At 46.5% G+C, this 23,986-nt stretch overlaps 1 protein-coding gene across 14 annotated transcripts in view; it reads right to left on the reverse strand.

Moving 5' to 3' along the window:
- Nucleotides 1-23,986, reverse strand: part of ITPR1 (inositol 1,4,5-trisphosphate receptor type 1) — a 169,940-nt gene that overhangs the window by 52,171 nt on the left and 93,783 nt on the right. For 12 of the 14 annotated variants that reach the window (XM_080605983.1, XM_080605984.1, XM_080605993.1 and 9 more), the window contains 2 exons: nt 9,842-9,974; nt 8,271-8,461 (listed from right to left, as the gene is read on the reverse strand). The exons of 1 other annotated variant lie outside the window; for it this stretch is intronic. In XM_080605983.1, the coding sequence (XP_080462109.1) occupies nt 8,271-8,461; nt 9,842-9,974 (324 nt within the window). Of the gene's footprint in view, nt 1-8,270; nt 8,462-9,841; nt 9,975-13,301; nt 13,353-15,046; nt 15,083-23,986 lie in introns of all 14 variants that reach the window. One more of the 14 variants, XM_080605987.1, reaches the window with a different exon arrangement.

The raw sequence follows: 23,986 nt of genomic DNA on the forward strand, positions 1-23,986 counted from the left end.
ACAGACACGGCCGACCCCGCGCCCTGCGGCCAGCGAGGTGATGCCGGGTGAGCAGAGGGAAGCCAAGGCCAGCTGGAGGAGTTACAGGTAGGAACGTGACTTCGGTTCGGGGTTTAAATCCCTCCGAGCAGGGAGCAGATGGCTCTCACAGCGTGGGAGACTTGGGGGCCCGACCTGCTTTCAGCACGGAGCCTGATTTGAGTTCCTCCTGCGTGCATGTGCGAGCACGCACCGGCGGGTCACACAGCTAATCTGTGCGAGGCTCCTGTGTGGCAGGAGCACGAATCCCACTTCCTTGGTGAACCAGCGAGCTGTGTGTAGGTGTGAGAAACAAGGAAGTCTGCAGACTCCCCAAAAGAAAAAAAAAAAAATGTGTAAGATCTTCTTGAGAGACAGAGGAATTAAAGAAAACCATAGCAACAAGTCAGTCCACCTACCCAAACCACCCACCCACCACCAGTTTCATTTGCTGACGCACTTCAAAAACAAGCTGGCTCCTACCAGCTCTGGAAGGTGAGCAAGCCCTGAGAGCTCATTAAATTCCCTCCTCAGCTACTCGTGTGTGCCTGCAGCTAGTGAGCAAGTGGGATATAAATAGAAGTTATATAACATCTCTTTGTTGATTCCTGTGCTTACCAAAAAAAAAATAAAAATGCAGCATGACCTTGTTTTTCTGAATAGCTTGCCTCTGCCTGCTTGTGGAGGACTTTAATCCTGTTAGGGATCATCTTAAAAGTTGGATGTGGACTCCGTGGAGGGGAACAGGGAGAAGTAGCGACTCCCATCGCCACGCAGAGCACCGGGATCGCATCTGAACGCCGAGGGAGAGGCCGCAGGAGAGGTCTGTGGTAACGCCCAACCATGAATGATGTGGTATTCGCAGCTACCGAGACCAGGCGAGGAGCAAAGCAGCCGAGCTCTGGTGCAGTACACCTCCTCCTTTCTTGCCTGTATCGCTCAATCGCACACACGGGCGTCTCAGTATCTATGTGGAAAAGCTCCCCTTTGGGTAAAAAGGCTGAGAGATGCTATGATACGGGAGCACCGATGGCCCCCAAATGCTTCCAGTAGCATCGGCTGCAACTGAAGTAGGAAGCCTCCAAGTGCTGTCACTTCAGCCTCACTTCACCCACCCTGCTTCCCAACCTCATCCATGCATCCCGCTGCCCCCAGTGAAAATGAAATCATCTTTGTAAAGGGCAGTAATGACTCCTAACAGCTTTTCACTCTCTCGGTGCATTATTACCAGGGCGTGTTTGTTTTTAACACGGTGGCGTCTCACGGCCAGGTGAGATCCCAGCCTTCCCTGTACTAAATGCGTTGAAGCACACGTGAAAGAGACCGTGTGTGCCCAAGGGCTTGCAATCTGCTCACCTGCATGACAATCAGCAATGCATCGGGAGATGGATTTCCTCAGCACTCGCTTAATTACTACTGCAAGTTCAACGCCTTGTTTTGAAGGTAACCCTGGGTTCTGGATTTGCGCTGTGCTTCGTTTGGCTCTCTCTCGGTCACAGCCCCCAGCTCAGCGCCCTGTTTGATGCAGGTCTTTACTAAGATTTACTTTTTTTGTATATCGTGTTCAGAAGTAACATACTCAGGATGTCAAAACAATGTTATGGTACAGTTTGCCTTGAGAAAGACTTATTAAAATTGTGGAAGACACAGGTGATTACTTAATAGGCACCGACACCTCGCTGGTTTTGCATTAGTTTCCGCAACAGACATTATCGAAGCAATGAAAAAAGATAACAACATCCTATATCAAAAAATTCTGACTGCCTGTTAAAAACAAACATCAGCACTTCTTCTCACGTTCTGTCTGGACGAGGAGTTCTCAGACTGGAAATGAAAAGACTTTTTTTTCCAGTGATCAAAAGTTCTCAAGTGCTATTCACAGAAGTCTAGCGACCCAACAATATTCTTGCCTCTGAAGCATTTACCACCACGTACAGTTTTTGAAGCATTTACCACCACGTACAGTTTTATGTGCTCACAGGTATCTGTGACTGCTGCATAGCCTGCAAGAAGTACATTTGCTTAAAAAGTCCAAACCACAAACCCCAGAACACCGTTATGTCACTAAATCTATGTTTTGAATTACCGATACCTTCTGTATCATTTTGCCAAATTTTCTCCTGGTTTTGGAGGACAACTGCAGCGACAGAGAAAAACCCTAATGTCTTGGCAGCTAATAGGGCAGTACACATCCAGGCCAACAGAGAAAGGGGAAAAAAAAAAAGGAACAGGTTGACTGGCGTGTTCCAGCTATTTCACTGCTGTTTTCCTTAGCATCGCTTACCCTTCGGTTTTGTCACTGCTTCGCAGCCAGCGCTACAGGAAGCTGAAGGGCACAGATCTGTCTCAAAGTTACTGCCTCGTAAAAGAAGAGCTGTGGCTGGCAGCAGTAAAAGTGACCGCTGGGGCTGCCACGTCTGTGCACTGCGACGGGCTGGGCCTCCCCGAGGCAGCGTCCCAGAGGGTTTTGGGAGCCGCATATTGGAATATTTGTACTTAGCTTTTGGGATTCTCATGGCTCCCACGTTGTTCTTAGCACAAGGCCAGAACCTGAAATGCTTCTCAGCGCGTCTGGGCACTCCCAATACCAAGACAAAAGTGCACTGACTAGGTGTCCTCTCTGCGCCTGGTTAGCAACCTGGTTCACTTGGGTCCTGCTTCGGTCCTGTGCACCAGAAATACAGATAGGAGTTGGACAAGTCTGGATTCAACTCCTTTTCGTGCAAATATGCAATTACTTAATAACAATCAATCATCGTTGGACAGTCTGAGGCACTGAGTTTCGCAAAGGAGACTGCAATTCACCTTGCTGGAGTTTGGTTGCTGGTGGTAGCACACGAGGAGAAAAGGCAACCAAGCCGAAGCACGTTACATGGTGCAAGACAGAGCTGAAGGCAGGAGCATTGTGTCAGTCATTGGGCAGCGACTGCTCACATGAAAGCTAGGAGCAAATCCCATTTCTGTTCTGAAAAATAATCACCTCTTCCTTGGTACTGACTCCCTTTACCACGTCTTGTGTTTGCAGCGTGCCGTGGGAAGAACTGTGGATGAAGGGGTGAGGGAAAGGCAACGCTGCACGTCGAAGTGGTAGCTCTGCATCACATCACTTAAAAATGCCTTAATGTCATCAACCTCACTTTACCTTCCCTTGCTGAAAATACCAACGTGTGTGGGTAATTTGTCACATCATCTAACTTTTGAGAAGATCCCTAATTAAACCAGTGGACCAAACTCTCCACGGAGAGGTGGTTACGTAAGGGACTTTACTTGTCGGTAACTTCCATGGACCTAGGAATCCTGAAACTCCACGGAGGTGAAGCAGAGTATATGGTGCGTATAATTTTTATTTGGCAGATGAGAGACAAGTGCTACAGGAGAAGTCCTCAGCAATTTTCTTCACTGTCATTCATTTCCCGGGATTGCTTTAACCAAGGAAAACTCGCTGTGTTGCAGGTTGCGCAAGGAACGGACCATCCTTTGATCTCTCCAAAGGAGCAGCAGCTCTGCGGTAAGCATGCCTATGAGCAATGGCAACGGCCACGCAAGCTCCTGCGAAGCACGCCCAAGCCAGCACCTGCGGGGATGGGTGCCGTACACCCGCTGGCAGTGCCCCAGCTGGGGGCACGCTGCTCACCCCTCAAATTTCGGAGCAGAGCATGGGGCCAGCAGGGCACCTGCCCTCCCAGGGCTGCCCCGCGCAGAACCGCTGACGCGAGCTCTCTCGAGGCGGATGCTGAGGGTTATATAAATTAATAAAGGGGTTTATATAATTTTCAGTTCAGTGAACAGCACCATTTGTCAAGTTAATTTGCTGCTCGGCTTTGACCCTGCGGTTCCACCTCCGCTCCTGCCTCGTTACAAATGAGGGCAGGCTTCCCATCGGAGCCGGGAGCTGTGGCTGCCGGGAGCAGGCAGCTCACCGGGCACAGCTCCGGCACCGCCACCAGCACCTGTTACCAAAGCACCTGGCCCTGCTTCCAAACGTATTCAAAAAAACAACACTGAGAAGTTTCCATCCAGAGAGCTCTGAGTGGGCAAAGACCTGTCTTTCTCCCCAGACAGTAAATTTATCACATCCACGTTCACTCCCAACAACAGAACACCGAGCAGCTGGGATTAAACGTGCCGTACACTTCCCTCTTAGCCTATTGCCTAAGATAAACCAGGAATATTTTTTCTTGTCCTGCTTCTCCCCCACGTTAATTTTCTTAACAATACAATAAAAATCACTCCTGCCAATTATAATAAGGAACATTTCTAGATTTGCTTTTCTGCTAGAGTTGGCAACCACCTACTTTGCCTAGCCTTAATATTGGCCCTGCATACACGTAATGAAGCAGTAACACCTATTCCAGTTATCCCTTTCCAACATCACGGGGATCTGTTCTCCCACTAAAGCTCATGGGAGTCACCCGGGAACTCCCATTATTAACCATATTACAAACGTCATGTGCGAGTTCCTGTGTGTCAGTACAGACTTTTGCTTAACTTCAGGCTGAACTCATTTCCCGTGTGAAAACCTGGAGTTAAGAAAATGCCATGCAGGGGCGACATATTTCTGGCTGTACTGCCAAATAGCCTTTTTACATAACCTGTCTCTATCCCACTAGTTTCCTATTCTCAAAGGACTGTAGATATAAGCAATTTAAGGTTAGTAAAAATTATTCAGATGGAGCACAGAATGAACTTATTCAGAATACTATAAACGAAGAGCTGCTAATAATAACCAAAAAAAAATGTGAAATGACGATGAGCTGTGTTAGAACCCAAAGACAAAGCTAGCCGACTTGGCTAGGGTGACTTTCACAATGACAGATGTATCTGATGCAAATTGAACACAATTATTAGTCCAGTGACTGTAGATGACTCTTCCACTGACAGTTACTGGAAACTGCCATAGAATTTCAGAAAATCCACTCTGCAAGTTGCAGAGGTTGTGAAGCCCCACCTGATCTGCAAAACTCACAGAAAGAATACAGATTAGAGAAAGATCAGGATAAAAGACCACAGAGAGCACTGGGTTCATTTTCATAAGTGCACCTAGTTTCATAAGCATGCCTAGTTTCCACAAGCAGACAAAAAATTTTGCAGGGCTTTTTGTAGAAATAAAGTCTTACTAAACAGGAGACCATCACGCTGCTGTACCATTACTAAATCTGTACTGTAGTGAAAGACTGCTTCATAAAAACCACCAGATTTGAAGCTGTGCAGGCTAGTGGCTGCTCTCCTGCAGGGAGTACTGCCTCTGCAGAATTGCTAACAGCTAGGTTTCACCCGGAGCCTTCGGTATTTTCTGGGTGAGCAGATAAGCCAGCTCACTATGCGAAGAGAGAAAAGCTTGGTTACATGAATTTACTGTCTCAAGATGCCAGTTTAACTTGGACATCATTCAGCAATCACTCTGGGAGATAGAGAACAGAAATTGTGATTTTACTAAAGAGCAAACCTCCAAGTTCGCTTTGATTCACCAGCGTCGAGCCAGCTGTTCTCCCAGAAATTAGGCTTTGTGGTTGGTGTTTTTCTACATTAAAGTTTTATTTACTTGGCTTTCATGACTCATTACTACTGAAAGATGAGAGAGCTGAGTAAGTGCCGCTCCTGACTGATGTTGTGGTAGTCTCCATGGGCCCTGACTGTGCTGGAGATCGTGCAAGCAAAGCAAGGCCCCGGGGAACAGATTAACCAAGGCAGAGGTAACCCAGGGAACGTTGCGCACTGATAAACCTCCTTTTTTGCCTTTTGCTATTAGGCTGCTGGACTGGGACCACTTCATAGGATATTTTCAATAAAGTCTCCTCTGTACTTCCCATGCATGAGTAAGAGCTCCTGGGTGTGTCCAAGACCTCAGCCTTACACAGCATTAGCTGTAGGCATCAGAAAGCGATTTGGTTCCTAAAACATTCTGTACTCAAAAGCAACCAGGTCCATAATCCCCAACCCCTCGCTGTTCCATTACAGCACGTACACACATGGACAAAGCAACTCCTGGCTGCCCAGGACATTTCTCTAAAGGTAAAGGCAGCCACTAAGCACTTTTTCCTGAGTGGAAAAGGATGGAAAATAGTTACTCTGGCTTGTCGGAAGTAACGTCTATAAAGGCAGGAGTGCAGCAGAAATTGGCAGGACCCTAACGCGCGGGCGCGAGAGAGCTCTGCCATTTGCTGTAACCACTGTACGACAACAGCTCGCTCCTAACCACGTAATTATTTCACAGACTCCCAACCTGCAGCTATAGGCAGCAAATGCAAACTAAAAAAACCCCTTGCTTTTTGGTGAAAGAGGTGTCTCTGGACGTGGATGGAAGACTTCCCTGTTTGTTTTGACCCAAGGAGCTAAGGAATCTGCTTCCAACTCTAACAACAATTCGTGCACAGCAGGGAAGTGACTCTGCTCACTCCATTAGTTCTGGGTTCCAGGACAAGCAAAGGCTCTCTCCGTTTTAGGCTGGTGCAGTATTTGTTTTTCCTTCCAGCACAGCAGTGTGAGGTTACCTGAGGCTACCTGTGAGCGAGGAAGATGAAAGCTCAGCTTCCTTCAGATCTGAAGAGAGCAGGAAATTGAAAGGAGTGACTCTCCCCATGGAATGTTAATCCTGTGACTGCATTTTAAGATGACATGGGATTTTAAATGCTTTGTTCCCACTTTGTCTTTTGCAAAGGAGCTTCACTCTAGAGCACATATACAGGGAAAAAAGAAGGTACTGATTACAGAGCCAAGCGACGAAGGAACCCGAAAAGATTCTCTCCCCTCTCAGCAGAAGTTCGTGTGAAAACAAGGTGGTGCTGCTGTAGATGCAGTTAAAGCTTTAATCACAATCATCAATTATAACCAGTCAGAACTCAGCCTCATGTTACACTTGATCAAGTCTCACCGCACAGTGCTACCCAGAGGAAAGCGCCGCTCTTTTGCACATCTCTGGTCAGGTTTTACACAGACCTTTTCTATAGCACTGAATCTGTTGCTGCCGGCAGGCTGGTTTTCCATCAGATCAACTCTCTCCACAGCTGCACAAGCCATACAAAGGAAGGGACAAACAGAGCTAACCAGAACGGGACGAGCTGTTTTGGCTACAGCCCACAGTTATATTAGATCAAGCACAACGTGGAGCACTGCCCCTGGTCTGTTCCACATTTATCACAGAAGCTGCCACAGAGGTCTAGCAAGAATAACGTTGTCATTGTGGTGGCTCTTAGCCCTCTTAGCCACTGCAACGATACCAGAGACCAACCGCATGCTTTGGGTAGTTTGGTTTTCAGGACAGTAACAAATAAAGGACTGGGGAGTGGTTATATTGTACTGGGAACACTGGGGCACGTATAGAAGGTTTTCTTAGTTCTATTTGTCCAAGCTCTTCTGAAAACTTTACCTGGATCCTGATTCAAGTACCTAAATAGTTGTTCCTCATTAGGTTGCAGCACAAATGGTATCGAGTTGTAAGCCTAACTCTGTATGTGTATCAAATGCTTGAACATATTTATCTGAAAGCAACAACCTGTAGAATTGACCTTCTTAAACAAATCACTGATTGTTTTCTTCAGGCGTGAAACAAATGGCAGGAGGGTGAGGAAAGGGAAAACAAACTCTGGAACAGCTATGCACAAGGACCATTGTCCAAGACTGTTCGCATGCAGAACGAACACAAAGTCAAAAAAATTAGATATTACATATTTAATAATCTTTGTAGTCGTATTTTGCCATAATAAGGTTTTCTTTCTGTTTGGAAGAATACCCTATTTCTGAAATGCAGCGAGTTAGTTGCTGTACGTTCACTAAAATCCATACCAGGTACAGTTCTCATTTAAGGACACCAAATTTGTATTCAAAACACCGAAATGAAGTACAACATGATAACAGGAGAACAGTGGTGGCCTGGAGTTTACCATGCAGTGGTATTTTAAATTCTGATCTGAAATGTAAGACCTATAGTTGTAAAAGTCTCAAAGCATCTTGCAGTTGCTTAAACTTACTTGTAAAAGCAGTCATATTAACTTACGGTACAAAGCTGTTTTGTTATACATTCATACCTCTGTATTGCCCTGGGAAATACCTCAATTACCTAGTGCCCATGCAAACATTTAATAAGTTAACTTTTGCATGGTAGACACTGATATTTCCCTTAATTACAGGTCAAAGATCATTTAGTCATTTCCCCTCCCATCTTCTCCTTAATCTCTTCAAGTTTCCTGGATCTCAAAAATATTTCCCTTCCCGACATGTTTTAGTTAGAAGCTTAATGTTTTCCATTTTCCTACCTGTATTGTAGTGTTCCCACCTTCCAGAAGGGCAATGGCAAGTAGGATACTCTCATGGAAGACTCTGTCACTGGTGGCATTCATGATGAGGTCTATGACCAGGTTGGATGCACCTTCTTTATCCAGATGACACTGGACATCTGCCAAACTCATCTCACCTCGGCTCATTGAACTTGATCCAGAGCTTCCTCCTATAAAGGTGATCATGACAGCCTGAGATTCAAATCCTGCTACCCTACAGTGATGGCACCTCTCTTCTGGCTTAAATTATTAAGTATCCTGAATGGCACATGTTTATTAACAGCGATGAACTCAACTCCTAGCATTTCTGCAAGTGTTTTTAACTTAGAGGGCAGATGGGACGCATCATACGATGGGCACTTAATGCTGCTTTAATGTGTGCGAGGCTCCTAAGTCCTGAGGAAGAAAGCTCGGGCTGTCAAGGAGAAATAGTTCTTGCCACTATCACCCTCACTGCTAGCAGAAGTTGGAAGGAGCGCTGGTGTACCGAAAGAGGATTCTGGAAGCAGTATGGATTCAGAGATACAAAGAGGTAAAAGCTCAGTGGTACCAGCGAAGTGATGGAGAAAAGGCAAGACAAATTCCAGCAGATGGCAAAGCCAACGCTATGCTTCTGTACAATTACAGAAGCATAAAAATTCATGGATGAAACAGATCAAACAAGATAAAGCACACAAGATTTGGTGGAAGAGGCAGAAAGAACAAGAACTGAAGCAAAATGATCTAGAAAGCGAAAGAGTATCACAGCAGGCAGCACTACGCAAAGGCAAATGTAATTACAGCTCAACTTAAAAAATGAGGGAGGGATTTTTTTGTTTTGTTTGTTTGTTTCTGATCAGACCTGCCTTCAACGGGATTACCGACAGTCGTTAGAGGCAAAACCCACTGAATGGTGTTTGATGAAAACATGCCTAACTGACTTTTTTAGCAATGGTTTCAAATTAAATAAACTGCACTCTACAGTTGACTTCAAACCTGATTTTTGCTCATCTTACCCTGCAATCTCTCCGTAATGCAACAAAATGCTTTTGTTTTAGATACGGTTAATCTGACGTCCCTATGAGCACATCTCCCAAGTATTATTGCAAATGTTAAATTGATCAGATTTCCTAAGTACATCCATTCAAAGCAAGACTACAAAATCCAAGACACCCCAAGAAAGTCTCTAGAAAGCATAAAAAAAGCTCGGCCTCCTTAACTCTGAAGTATGTTCTCAAATGCAGTCAGGAAAACAAGAACACTACGCTCATCTGCGTAAGGAAAAAGCAGTTTACGTGATGAGAGACAGGAGAGCCATGTTCTGCTCAGCTTAAAGTGAAATCCCTCAAGGAGAGTTGAAACACTGGAGTTTCCAAAGCCAGGGAAAACGTGGGATTAAGAGTTCTTCCCCGACCGCTGTGGGTAATTTTTTTGTTGGTGGTGGTTTTCATTTGTTTGCTTTGTATTTCATAGAAACAGAACAGTAAGGGAAAAGTCTGAGGGGAAAAGACTTGGACGTGCAAGACACCGACGGGCCGCGCGGACGGACAGACAGACGCGCCGTGTCCTACCTCCTGCCCCGGCCTTGCTGGCGCCGCCAGCTGAGAGGGGGCCATTGCCGAAGCTGGTGAGGCTCTCCCGCCGTCCCGCAGGCCGCACGTTGCCGTAGTAACGGTTGACCAAGACTTGCCTGAGGGCCTCACCCTTGATTCAAAGAGGATAACCAAGTCATGATTCGAGCTTCGGGAAGAAATACGCCAGCAACACGCGGTACGGGAGGAGTGCTGTTACCATGAGCCTACTCGCAGCGAGGTGGGGGACCCGAGACCCCGGAGATTTGGAAAGATCTGCTGGGCATCCCCTGGGGTTCACAGGCAGGCTGGGAGATTGCACAGGGCTCAAATAAGATTAAGGGTTCCCAGCACCAGAAACAGCTACAGTCCAGATTTTCCTAATGCTTTCTAGCCAGATTTTATTTTCAGCGTGTTTTGTTTTCCTTTTCAAATTGAGGACTATTGCCTGTCTTAAGGGTAAAAAAAAAAAAATAAATCTGTACAGCACCAGGATGAAATAAAGAGGAGGATCAGAGAAATACTGCCATTAGAACCGGTTATCTGAGCAAGCAATCCCACCTCCTCAGACCTAGCCTCTCTTGCCGCCCACCGGAGCGCTACGGCACGGCGCTCCCCTCTCCCTCCCCGCCACCAGCCAGCGGAGCACGGCACCGCCGCCAGCCACCCAGCGGGGACCCGAGCGCTCCCCGCCGCGCCCCGGCTCTTTGTTCCCCGTCACGCCGGCAGTCAGCACCCGAGCACATGAGCCCGCGGGCACCGCGGGGCAGCGGTCCTCGGATAACCCCAGCGTCCCAGCCCCGCGCGGCCCGGGGACACCCGGCACGGCCGCGCGAAGCACGCGCTGCTGCCGTCAGCAGAAGTCGGAGGAGATCCAAGCAGCTCCCAGGTTGAACGTTAACCTGCGGACCCTGCGCTGTGCTCGCTGAAGTCTTCACAAGAATCCCCGGTAATTTAGAGAGGGGTAGAAAAGCCGGCTGTAGCGCCAGCGGTAGGCAGATGCAGAAACACTGCGGCTGGGCTAACAGATTTTTACAAGGCCTTTGTGCATTAAGAGAGGCAGGTAATTGTTTTAACTGTGAGCTGCTGCTCCGCTACTGGGGGTGTGCTGTGACTGCAGCAGTGCCACCCTGAGCCGCTGTCGGAGAGGGGACGCAGGATTTATTTCCTGAGGACTCCAAAAAATTTGAACTAGGCAACAATGATTTCAGACAAAACGTGCTTGATGCTTACTTTCAGCTGTATTTCAAACCAGATTAGCAGTCTGGCTGTGAATTCAAAATGTCATCAACTACAGGGCTCAATATTAGCTGTCAAAAAAGCAAAGCCTTCTTCCTTAAACTTTCACAAGGGGCCTTTAAAACACACGTAAGTAAATGGAGCAACGCGTGTGTGCGCTAGCTGCCTCAGCCAGAGCCCAGCCCTGCCGCAGCCAGACTGCTTTTGAGATGAAGCCAGCACTCACAGAACATAGCTTAGGTAAAGCCTTACACCCCCGTGCGCTGGAAAGACAAAAAACCTGTCAGAAACTAACAATCCTCGACCAAATCCCTCCCGAGCTGGGGAAGCCCACCCGCGGCCGCAGCTCGTGCCCCGGCAGCCAGCAGGCGTCCCACCGCCCGGCAGGGCGAGGGCTGCAGCGCGGGAGCTGCGTTTTACAGAATCAGATGGGGACGGGGAAATGACAGGGAGACGAGATGAAGATAAGCACTAAGAGAGCTTTCCAACCAGCTGCTTCCAAAAGTCAGAAGGAAGAAAAAAAAGGCAAGTTCTTCTGGAAACAAAAGTAGAAGAAAAGCAGTCCTTTTCCAAGGGACATCCACTTGCTGTCACTGCTTGGGCCAAACTGTGAACGTGTGGCAGAGGCAAGAGACTAATTCCAGGGCCCCAGCAAACTCATCCCGGAGGAACTACTTTGACTGACAACGACAAGATAGCGTTTAGTACACGCTGTAGTGCCTTACCCACTCTTTCTGCTCTCAGTCTGGCAGGTAAGGAAAGATACATGACAGAACAAGGCCAAGACAGGCAGAAAAAAACCCCGACACCTTAACTACATCTTTCTTCTACATGTGTACTGATTAGAGAGGAAACTTGATACTTACAGAGCCCCATGCCAAAACCAAGTCACAGCGGAGCTCTCCCGTTACCTTTTTCTCTTCTGTTAAGCTGACTAGCAGTTGTCACAGCAACTGGCATTTAAAAGCAGGATTTTTTACTACTTACTACAAAGATCAAAACGCACATCTGACTACAAGAACTGCTGCTTGGTAAGCTCCACTTCATCCCAAGTCCAGAAGGGTAACTCAAGCTCACGGGATTGTCCCTAGGCTTTCCTCCTAGCCCACTGCAGAGCAGAAGGTAACTTCTATTCCACGCTCAAAATGGTTCGCGTGAGTGGGCAGACCTGAGCGGAGCTCCTGCTCCTCGGACAGACCTGCTGCACCTCTGCTGTCTGTGCCTGTGGTATACCCAAAGCAGGACAAGCAAGCAGAAAATACAAGTGGGAACACGTTATCAAGCATTTGCTGGTTTTAGTCTGAAAGCATGCTGATCCACGGTTTCAGAGGTTTGGCAATCCGTTCCCACATTCGGTATCATTTAAAATTCTAACTGGGAATAAAAACTTCACCATTTACTACAAAATTATTCAAAAACACTGTGTTAGCTAATAAGTGTATGAAAATGTGATCAAAATAAAGGAGAAAAATGTTAAGAAATGTTATAATTAATTCAGCTGTGCTGCTTGGCTTCAGAACAGTTCCTTAACCATCCTGTTACTGTTATACACCACTTTGATGCGTACAATATGCAAACAAATATCAGATGTTTGGCGGCAGCGAGAAAAATCAAATATGCTACCTACTAGCATTCAGTTTCATCTGCATTCATCAGCAACTAACAGTAAGCTACATACAAACGGTATTAAACATATCAGTAAAACAGATGCAATATACAGTTCAGGTGTTATCAAAAACCTGTTACGACCTTTAAAATGGGGAATCTTTAATAAAATTTAAGAGTGAAGCAGTTAGGAGTCGCTACTTTTCTGTTCTGAGCTACAAGAGCAGAATAAATTAAGAAATGTGCTAACAATGTTGATTTGGCAGCTTGATTGTTTATGAAGGGGGCAGGTAGGGCCAAAGCAAGCAAACTCCACAGGCACTGAATAATCTCACTGTAATTTTGCGATCACCACCAAAGGGAGTGCTTTAAGAAGTGTGAACAGACTAGAGCAGGATCTGAGGTTTAATCCTGAGCAGCCAAGCACTTGCCCCTTCCACTGAACACAACAGAAAGTGCCCCCATACCCTATTTTGTAAGCACGGCTGCTAGTTTTGGATTTTCTAACAGACTGGCAAGCAGTTAACCACAGAAGTGTCTTACATGACTTAAACTCCACCGTTTAAAAGGAAAAGGTAGAGAATTAGTTCTGAATGTGCTTGACTGCTGTACATACCCTTCTATGATCCTCCAGTTGCCTCTGTGGTAGACTTTGATCAAGCTCCTGCTGTGCACGCAGAAATTTCATTTTAAAGGAGAACAACACTAAAGAGACACTAACATCTTTGCACTCATGGAAAATATTAAGGGAAGTCACAGCTGAAAGCAACGGGGAGATGAGGAAGACCAACCGACAAGCTAACTAAATAAAACATCAGCCCTTAATTAGCTCCCACAGTACTTCACCAGTCTGCTCTGACACTCGCCAGCAGACCACCATGGCATGCACATATGCCAACACATTTTCAGGGACTTAAAGAAAACACAGTCTACCTAATTTTACAGGTACCACACGACAGTTCAAGAACTCAAACCATGCATTATGCCCATGCATACATATACACATATACACACACGTACACATACAAACGCCCCCTTCCCACTACACGCACACACTTCTGGTGGAAGTGTAGGCACTTTAACATGTCTGATTGTGGTCAAGGAAGCTCTTTTGAGATTGTGGAGGGCCTCTGACAAAACCCACAGGGTTTTCATTCCAATGCCGTGGACTTCAGTAGAGATTTCACTGATTTATTGAAAGAAGTCCCTTGGCACGTGCCTATTTCCAAATCAAGTCTCTCATATTTTAGATATTAGGTATGTAAAGGAAGCAAATTTTCAGGAACTTCGTACAGACTTGAACTTCCACTTTGGAAACCTAAAGTACTTCAAGTTCTTGTTGCTTTAAAGCATTCTGAAAATGTGGAAATGTTCTGAAACCACTCTATACAGGGACCCATCTTAAACCAGGAGCCATCTTCCAGACATCTCAAAGTCATTCTATGACCACTGAGAGTTTCGGCTTCTATTTAAGTACTATTCCACAAAAAGTACAAGTACAAAGATTTAAAGCATCACAAACTTCATTTTTCTTTGTTATTTCAAAACACACATAAAAACTTCACACTTAAATACGTCAGAGAATCAACGTCCTCCTAGATTAAGACTTCATTGTTGTTTCACTGAAATTTGCACTGATAGAGCACCCAGATGTGAAATCTATCGATGCCACCTCCAGGTATCCCATTAATTCCAAAAGAATTTGAGATTTCATAAGTTCTCATGTTCTTTTCTTTTTTTTTTTTTTTCCAAATCTGCCTTAGGCCACCTGATGCTGGCGTGTCTCATAAATGAAATGCTCCTACATATCCAATTCACTGAAGAGCTAGGAACCTTCTTGGTGTGAAGTGACAATTAACAGTTTCAAACGGGACACCCAGCTGCTCTGGAATTATGAAAATTCCACTAACTTCTTTTTTCACCTCTATTTCCTTAAAGGCTTTAAATATGTAAGATAAGGGGAAACCAAAACTCTTTACAGGGAACCATAGAAATGAAGTCTTATTTTGCTGAAGGGAGATTTGGGAGGAGACTTCTTAAGGAGTGCCTGCACTAAAAGCCCAAGACAAATGGCTGGAAGGCTTGTACTACCTTGGATACGTTAAACCACTTGTCCTTTGGGTCCCTTACTTTGCAGGAACAAAATATTTGGGACTGGTTTACGTAATTCTGTGTATTTTCAGTCTGTCTTGCTGATGGCTGCATCAGACTCAAACACTTCAACCAATCTGCTCATTTTTCACTGTCTATACCACTCAGACACACATTTCACAGCTGTTTTTTCTACCAACAAGACACTCCACCAGGACTACTTCAGAACACCAATATTTGCTGTTGTACAAATATAGGTGAGTGACACACCTCTACCGAGCTTTCCGTTTCTGGAGGTTGCGGCAGCTAGTTGAAAGTAAAATGCAGAAAAATTAGTCATTCTTCAAGATACTTTCATCCCAACAGAAATCTAGTGGTCAACACTTAGGGGAAGGGAACTAGCAAACCACTCGACTTCAGCTGAATCATCACAAATGAATTACGGCATAATTACCATTTACACCCTCCCAGCCACCCACCATGCTCCTAAAAGAGCTACATTTTGAAAATTTAGCAGGTATCCTTTGAACATCCCAAACTACTTTGCATGAGCACAAAGGCACAAGCTAAAAGCTTTAGTTGCAGGTGCACACAGGCCTGCCACCCAGAAATAATGCACTTTTGGGCAGCTCGTTCAGACCACGTACACGGCATCTGCGACTTGCACACAGTGAACATAGCACACACACCCCCAGCGGGGAGGAGGAAGAAGCAAATGCTGCATGTCACAAAAAGACTTCAAACACTAATTAAAAATGGTTCCTATGGATTCCCAGCTATAAACATTTTTCCTGAGATAAGAGATATGTAATACAGTACCAAACATGAACAATGAAATAAGCTTAACGGTGACAGTTTTTCAAATTTAAAATGCTGATCATCACATTGAAACAGATAAAGACAAGCAACTTTTATCAAGTAGGACTTAGACATACAACAGAGACCTAAGCATTCAAATCAAACTGCCTACTTAATCGCGGGTAAATTGATTTAACTTCTCAGGAACATACACTAAGAAATAAGACTCTGACGATACAGCAATACCAAATTAAGTCTGCAGCTGATTGCCCGTGTCTGCCTAGAGGGCACACGAACTAGACAGAAAAATCAAGCATAGGCTGGGAGAGCGACCGTGGTGGTTTAACCCAATATCCGCTGTAGCCTGGGAAACGCACAGCGGAGAGAGGAAGGCTGTCGGGATCCGAGAGGCTAAATATGGAGAGATCTTACTTCGCAGGAAGGAGCCAGAGGAGCGAGCCCTTCCCTTGTGGTGCTCCGTGGGCAGGGGCTCCTTGGCCAGGAAGAACCGTTCTCCATCCTCCTCCTAATGGACTTTCCTCCTGGCTAATTCACGCGGCCTTTGGTACGCCATTTCCTTGCATTGTCACCTCTCTTGGAAACTTCACAAGCATGCAAACCATTTCTTTCTTGGCTAAACTGAAGCACAGAGTATTTAAGCCAGAGGATCAAAAGTTAACAGGAAGACCCTCATTTATGCAGAGGAACACACAGTTCCTGCACATCGCGCCGCGCTGAGTACACCCTTGGCTGCTTGTAGGCTGGATACTGGGAAAGCCATATCGAGTCATTAGGGAGTCTGGGCACATTGTTCTGACACTGCCAGGACAACTCGCTTCAGAGAAAAGCAAAAAATACCTCTTTCATTTAAGTTCATCAACAACAGCGCATAAATTGTGTGTAATCTCTATAAGAGAAATTGGGCACCTTCCTTCCAAAGAAGGAAAGACTGAAGCTGGGAGGTCAAGTGGATATGACTGCAGCGAGACGATGGACTGGACTTGGCTTACGTCATGACCCCAAATTAATCAAACCTGCATGTACATTTTGGGGCTGAAAACCAGCAGAGAAGGAGAATCAGCGCTGAATTAGTTTGATCTTTCCAACTTAAATTGAAGAAGGGAAAAGTAAGCATTCCAGTTTGCAAACTCCTGTGCCTTCCCACTTTAGCACAGACAGCATGTATAAATAGATCAGCATGTTAGAACCAGCCTCACAAACTCATCTGCAAGCAGAAACCACTGGCCTTGGCAAGGCTCCGGTGGATCACTCCAAATTACCATAGCTTTCAGCGATCTTTCAGTAAGAATATAAACTCCAAATACTGAAATTGGTATTCTTCACATCAAAATGGGTTAAAACAGGAAAGAATTATTCAGTTATAGCTACTGTGCTAGTCTTTGCACCGTCCTTTGTACTGCAAAAGCACAATATTAGCTTATGCTTCACAAGAAGGATTGAATAGGGAGAGAAGATTGAAACGGTAATTTTGCTAAATTTCTTGCGCTTCCGTATACCTCAGTTCTGCACCCAGACGAAAAGTGAGAGTCCTGGGGGGAAGGGGCAACAGGGCGGTAAGCTCACGGACCAGGAAGACACTTCACTGGGAGAGGCCAGGTGAGTGGCATGCACAAAGCAGCCGGCTTTTAAACTGAAACGTAATGGGCGGCAGGGTCAGAGAGGAGTACGGTGTTTTTCCTTTTCACTAGCGGTAGCAAAAGCTCCTTTCAATTTGCTGTACAAAAACCCTCTTCCTTTTAAGTTTCCATTCCCACAAGGCTGGCAAATAAACCACTCATCATTAGCCATAACAGGAGAACTACAATTTCGTTGACCTGTCGGTGACTGTAATGCCTCTAACATCCATTTCCCCAACACAGGCTGTGCGTGTTTCCCAGAATGGTCTTCATCTGACTCAACACTGGAGGTGTCCACCTCAAAAACCACCACAGCAAGCGACAGCTCAAGCCTGAACTCATTTCATCTCAACCTAATGACATATGGAAGAGGTTTTTGTCTTTTCTATCTGGTTTTGAAGAAGGTATAAAAGTTTTATTTTCATTTGCATTAAAAATATAAAAAAAATCAAGATGAAAGTTGCCTAAAGTTCCTGCCTCTCATGGAAAATTCAGACACCTAGCATTAGGGATAAAAAAAGTGAAAATGGTTTGAGGAAATGCAGAGAGACTTTCATTTAGGTTGGAACCCTCAGGACTGCTTTTCTCATTATTTTTTTTAAACTCAACTATGTAGTAAACATCTAGAACAGAAGTGCTGAAAAGGGCTGAAATGCATTTGAAAGACAGGCGGAGGTTCCAGTTCACATAGATGGGGTCTCCTCCAAGTAACGACTTCAGCAATACAGGACAGAAAACATCTCTTATTGTAAAGTTAAAAATGGGTGGAAAAGAACCTTATCAGAAAAAGCTGCATGTGTGTGAGCACACACATAAAAACACTTTAAAAAAAAAGTGATCCTTTTTTCTTCAACCTCACGGAGCTTCGAAATTTTGACCAAAAAATGGATAAAACTGCACACTAAAAGCAGAAACCTCCTCCATTTCCAGCCCTCTCTAAGTCTGAGGATTTGACAGGTGGCAAACCCCAGGCTGTTGAACTTGCCCAGGCCGATGCCACTTTCCAAAGCACCTCACATCTCCTCTGGGTCACTTCCCAGCCCGCCCTCCCACCAGACAGGGAGGTGCCAAGCAAGGGCAATGCAGTGAGGAGTGAGCAGCACCCAGCCGGGGAGGCGCTCAGCACCACGGCGAACATCAACGCGAAGGAGCTTAGGCAAGCTGCGTTTATTTGGCGTGGCGCAGAAGTAATTGCGAGAGGCCCTGCGTTGCTCAGGAAGTCGGGTTAAATTGCTGAATGGTGCCTTCTGGTCCCAAAAGCTGTGAATGCAGGAACTGACCCAACTCCCCGCATATGGCAGCTCATTATCGGGGTGGCGAGCAGAGAGATCTGGCATAGAGGAGGAAAGAGGGGAAAAACAAAAACAGAGTCAGCTAGCCAAAGTCATGTTGGGCTGCTGATAGCTAGGTTCTGTATCCAGATGTAAAGAACTACGGTAAGGATCTCAGATGTCACATGCTCAAACCAGTGCCCCTGGTTTTTCTGCCTTAACTGTTGCGGTATCAGCTGGAGACCCAGCTGGGACGGGTCTTTTAGGCACCCTCCTAGCAGCCCCTTTCCACTGTGTTCCTCCCTTTTCTGAATTTCTCTCTTCTTCTCTCTGCGGAATACACTTAGTACAGCTCTTACTTTAAACACACAAAGCAGAAGTGAAATGTTGCCATCCTGCCACCTCTTCTGGCTGACGACACCAGGCAGAACAAGTTACGTTGCCGGTCTCTGCAAGTGTTCAGTAGCTGCGGGTACCTCCACACAGGTTACTTGCAAAGCCTCCTTCACGGGGCCAACGCTGTTACCTCGCAGAACCAAGAAAAGGGTTGGGTGGCAAAGCTCTAGCCTCCGCAGATGAGCTGTGGGTGTGTCTGTCAAACACGTACTTGACTTGCCACGGGTAAGTTTCAGGACAGGGGGGAATAACTGGGACCCAAGAGCACCGAACCCGTTTGCCGAACATCCCACATGGCAGCTTTCTGCTGTAACGACCCATGCCGGCTTTGCTGTGCAGCGTATTTTTAGCAGGTGCCGGAGGGTTTTACCCTGCCTCGATTATGAGGCGGTGCAAGCTGTGCAGCAGCTCGCCGTCAGGGCACGGGCTCCCCTTGCAGGAGCTGTGGGGGCTTTCCAGGGGCACGGGCAGCCCCCGGCTCTGCCCCGGCCCTGCCGCAGCCGCATGGCAGCGCAGCGCCCGCACCCTGCACCCAGCACGGGGACGTGGCTGTCCCCGGCAGGAGCAGTGCTCGCTTTCTTTTTTTCCCCCCCCTTATCTCAGGGAATTTGCAGAGCCTTTGTGAGCTGCCAGACGATGAGGTGGGAAATTTGGCGTAAGGGCCGTCAGCGCCTGGACTGAAAGGTCACCGAGATCTGCCTGCGGGACTTCCTTTAATTTTCCAGAGTTTTCAGTCGAAGCAGCGTGTTTTACTTGGGCGGGGGCTTTCCTAGAGCTAGAGACCTCAGTCTCTGATACGCCACTGACCTTCACTAGCAATGAAATCCCACTTGCTTCTCTTTAAACCCTCGATCTTGCAGGTCTCACACAGTAACTGAATAGATAAAGGACTACCTTCTCTACAAATCCCACATTAGTACTTTTAATTAACTAGAAAAAGGGTGCAAATTTTTGTTGTTATTATTACAAATAACTTTAAAAAAGTTCCAGTCTCCTTTTCCAAAGAGCTTACCAATTCTAGTTCCAGTTTGTGCAATAAAAACAGTCCAAAGATTGCAGGATTTCTGAAGGAAAAAAATATAAGGCAGCCCACAAAAATTTATTAGAGCCTGCATTTCCTCTACTTGAGACATAACAAGTGAAGCACTGTCTAAGTGCAAAATACACAAGAGAGATGACTGTCATACGAGCTCTCTCTGCAAAGAAAATTTAAAACTGCCTCTCTCCAGCACTCAGGAGGTTAAGAAATTTTCCAATTCCAATCAAAAGATCCACAAAGTAGCCTATATTTTGCACCTTGCTCAGCCACTACAGCTTTATAGTTTATCATTGATAAACAGCATAGTAAAGGTTACTTCTTCAGTCAATCCCCTTTGAACCCGAATTCTCAGTTCCCTTTTTCACCTACTTGAAACCTCAAGACAAAAGTGAAGAGGTAAAAAACCAAAAAACAACAACAAAAAAAGCAACCTATATTGAGTGGGTTTTTGCAGGTGTATTTTGCTGGTTACTGTTTCATCAGCCGCATGAAATACCATTACAGAATTTAAAAAAATGTATGTGAGTGGGGTTTTACTTGATTCTGTTTTTTTTTTTTGGTGGTTTTTTTTTTGTTTGTTTGTTTGTTTTAGTTCAAATCCTGCACATCCTCAGTACCACGTAACGACAATGGAAACTCAGGGTGTTCCGGGCGTTCTGCTGGGTTTGGTCCTTCAGGCTCTTGCTGGCTCTCTGCAGCCAGGGGCCGGCCAGGGACAGCCGCGGCGCTCGGGGCAGGACGGCTCCGGCACGGAGCTGCGGCGGCTCTGCAGATGGACGGCAGCGTGACAGAGCTGCCTGCCCTCACCCCTCGCCCGCGGTCAGCCCCTCCGAGCCACGCAGGGACCCCACCACACGGGAACGGCCTTATCACGAGAGGCAGCGGCGCGCACACCGCGGCACCGGCGGAGGCTCGGCTGCTGGCAGCCGCGGGCCGAGGTAACTGTAAACAGCTCCACCACGTTTATTGGCAATCGCCGCTGAAGGTCACACATCAGCAGCGGGCCTAAATTCCAGGAAAAAAAGCAGTTCTTATGTAACTGCTGCCTGAATGTTGGCAGGTGCCCAATGGAGCAGTTCGCTGCAATGTGGCTGGGAGGGGAGGGGAAAAAAAAGAAAAAAGTAGGACATCTCCCAGCCCCATTCAGCATCCTGAGCATGCCACCTGCAGGTCAGCGCTCACACTTCTTTTCAGTCCATAAAAATATTAATGTTTCTCTCGGACGCATGTGTTTTGGTGCCCGAGACGTGCGGAAACTGGGCCGCGCTGTCCCCAGACACCTGTCTGGGCGGAGGAGAGCGGCCTTGCAAACAAATGCCCGATGCAGAGGGAAATGTGCTGCTGTCCTCCGGGATCACAGGGAACCCGAGGTGGAGCTCACCATCCCGACGTAGCTTCTGAAAAGCTGCAAAATCTGCTTTTGCATCATGTTTGGACATTTGAGTGGATTGGGGATTAAATTAAAAGTCAATTAAGCTGTTGTGTCCAATTACAACTAGGGGTCAGTAATCGCTGTTGTGTAAAGATTCACACTTGGTGACTCTTGAAAAAATTTAGCTTGGTCCTGGACCTGGACCTGGTCCTGGACCTCCTCTCTGAAAGAGCAGCATTGCCAACTACTCCACCAAGAACAAAGTCACACCAGTGCAAGCCCGGTGAGGAGTAAATTAAAGAGTCAGCCCCAGGGCTTTCACAGAGAACATGCCAGCATCCTGCCTTGGGGAGTTCTTCACTACCTGAGACACCTGCCCAGAGCCAACGCTACGACCCCTCTGCTGAGCTCTGCAGCCCCAAACATCAGCCCGATACCATCAGCAGCTCTGCAGCAAGCCAAAGGACAAGCTCTGTACCAAGCACGCCCTAAGGTCATGACAAAACCCCAAAGCAACACTGGGCTTTGTTGGTTTGTTTGTTCATTTGTTTTAATTAAAACAAATCATGCTTTCCCTCAATCTTTCAAGATACCTCTTCTGCTCTCTGTTTTAATACCAGTCTTATGCAGACCCTGTGCTGAAGGTCTGTGAACTCTCAGAACTTTACAGGAACCAGAATGCTTTGGAAATGCTGCAAGGGTGACTTTCGTTTTTAATGCATCATAATTTCTGTCCCAAAAGAAGCGTTCAACATGAATTCTGCCGCAATACAGGATGCTGCAGAGCTTGAAAAACATCTACAAAGGCTTAAAAATCCTACTGGGATATTTCTGCCAGAACAGATCATGGTCCTCAGCCTATATTAGGAGATGTTCAAAACAAACAACACTATACCACTTCTCGGAAAACTCCAGTTCCCTCCTCTCCCTCCTTTTCAGGAGTGACACCAAAAGCAAATTCAGGATAAATCCCTCAATAGAAAGCACAGGGAGTAGGCAGAGTACGGGCAACGGGATCAAAACGCGCTCCTTGCTCCCTTCATTTCCACAACATTCAGCACTGCAGACACTCCAGACACCCGCACGCTCAGCCGGCTGTCACAGAGGTATGTCGCCCCGCGGCCCTTTACAGTCCTTCCTGTTCTGCAGGGGATTTCCTACTGCCAAGGTGAATTCCAGCATTATTCACCCAGCTAAAAGGGCACTCCCTTTCTGCACTCTCAAAACTGATAAGGGGGACTTGTAGCTCCAATTTTCTTTTTATCTATCCTAACTCTCAGCAACAAATGCATGAGCCTTCCGTCATTTTCATCATCATGGATATCGCTGCAACTGGGGCTCGCCACGTACTGAAATCACCTCTCAGTAAACAAGTATCAGATGCGTAGCTCTATCTACGATCACAATCACGCACTCTGAAATCATGCAACTACACCATAAAACAGCTACTTTATTCAAGTTTTACCCCGAAGGTATAAGGAGCATTTCAGCTGATCAGAAAAATTAAGTTGTGCAGAGTTTGACGGGGAGGGAATTTAATAACTTTTTACTAACGCTAGAGATTTCTGTATTCTTTGCCCTAAATGTTTACTGTTGCCAGGGGTGACAAGCTAAAAAAAAAAAAAGGGAACACCAGGATTTCCTTTGAAAATTGTCAGTGGTTCTAGGCCCTGTCTGAATTCCTTCCTATAAGCAGCAGGGCTCATTTCCGATAGTTATAAACACACCTGCTCCCTCCGTGCAGCTGCTCCACTGAGGAGCAATAAAGTTCCTCCTTTGCAGCCTCCAGATGAAATCCTAAATTGCTCCACACACTCTGGCTGATTTATTGCAGGCAAAGACAGTGCATTACAGCCAGAAACTAAATGGGAAAGAGTTTCACGTTATGACTTAATTTGCAATTAAACAATTCAACGTTCTGTCTGAAGTTTCTCCAAGATGAAATTATGTATGCTATTCTTGGAAGCCGAAGCACCGTGCAGTCGGAGGGGTCTAGCACCTGACTGCGATGCTGAGGCGCTACAGGGCTTTTGTTCAAAACCAGGGCACATCGATGCTATGTGTTCCCCAGGTAAAGGGGGGGGGGTGGAGTCTGGGGGCTGCAAAAATCAGTTTAAAAACGTATGTAGAGGAGACAGGGCACCTCTGCAGCTATGTAATCCTAAATTTGGATGAGACCTGGAGACACATGAGGTGTCTCACACGGGCAGGCCCGCAGGCAGACGCCCCATGCGAAATGGGGGCATGCAGGACATGGCCGGGCCTCTGCTCTCCACAGCCAGCCTGCCCCTGTTTGCTCTGCACACTATGAGCAGAAAATCTCCACAGCTGATTGAGTTGTTCATTGAAACTGAAAGCAGCGATGGGAGACTCGTGAAGTTTCTCTCCGGAAAGGTGTCACAGTGCCGGGCTGGGCCTTCTGCGCGAGGGGACCGGGCCGGCTCAGGGAGCGGCAAGGCAGGGGCCTGAGCGTCCCAACACTGCTGGGGTAAAAACACCACAAAGAAGTCACAACCCCAGTTTGTTCTCATGAGGAACTCAGTTCCTTCCTTCCCTCAAAAGCCTCACTTAACAGGAGAAAAGCCTTCAATCCAGTGCCGGGGGATGTGTATGCTTTTTGGTCTATTTTTGTAACAAATCGGTTAGACTTCAAATATTATTTTGTTCTATGTGTGAAGTTTATACTGATAAATTCAG

Source organism: Anser brachyrhynchus (genome assembly GCF_964034855.1).
Source record: "Anser brachyrhynchus genome assembly, chromosome: 10".
Taxonomy (NCBI): Eukaryota; Metazoa; Chordata; class Aves; order Anseriformes; family Anatidae; genus Anser; species Anser brachyrhynchus.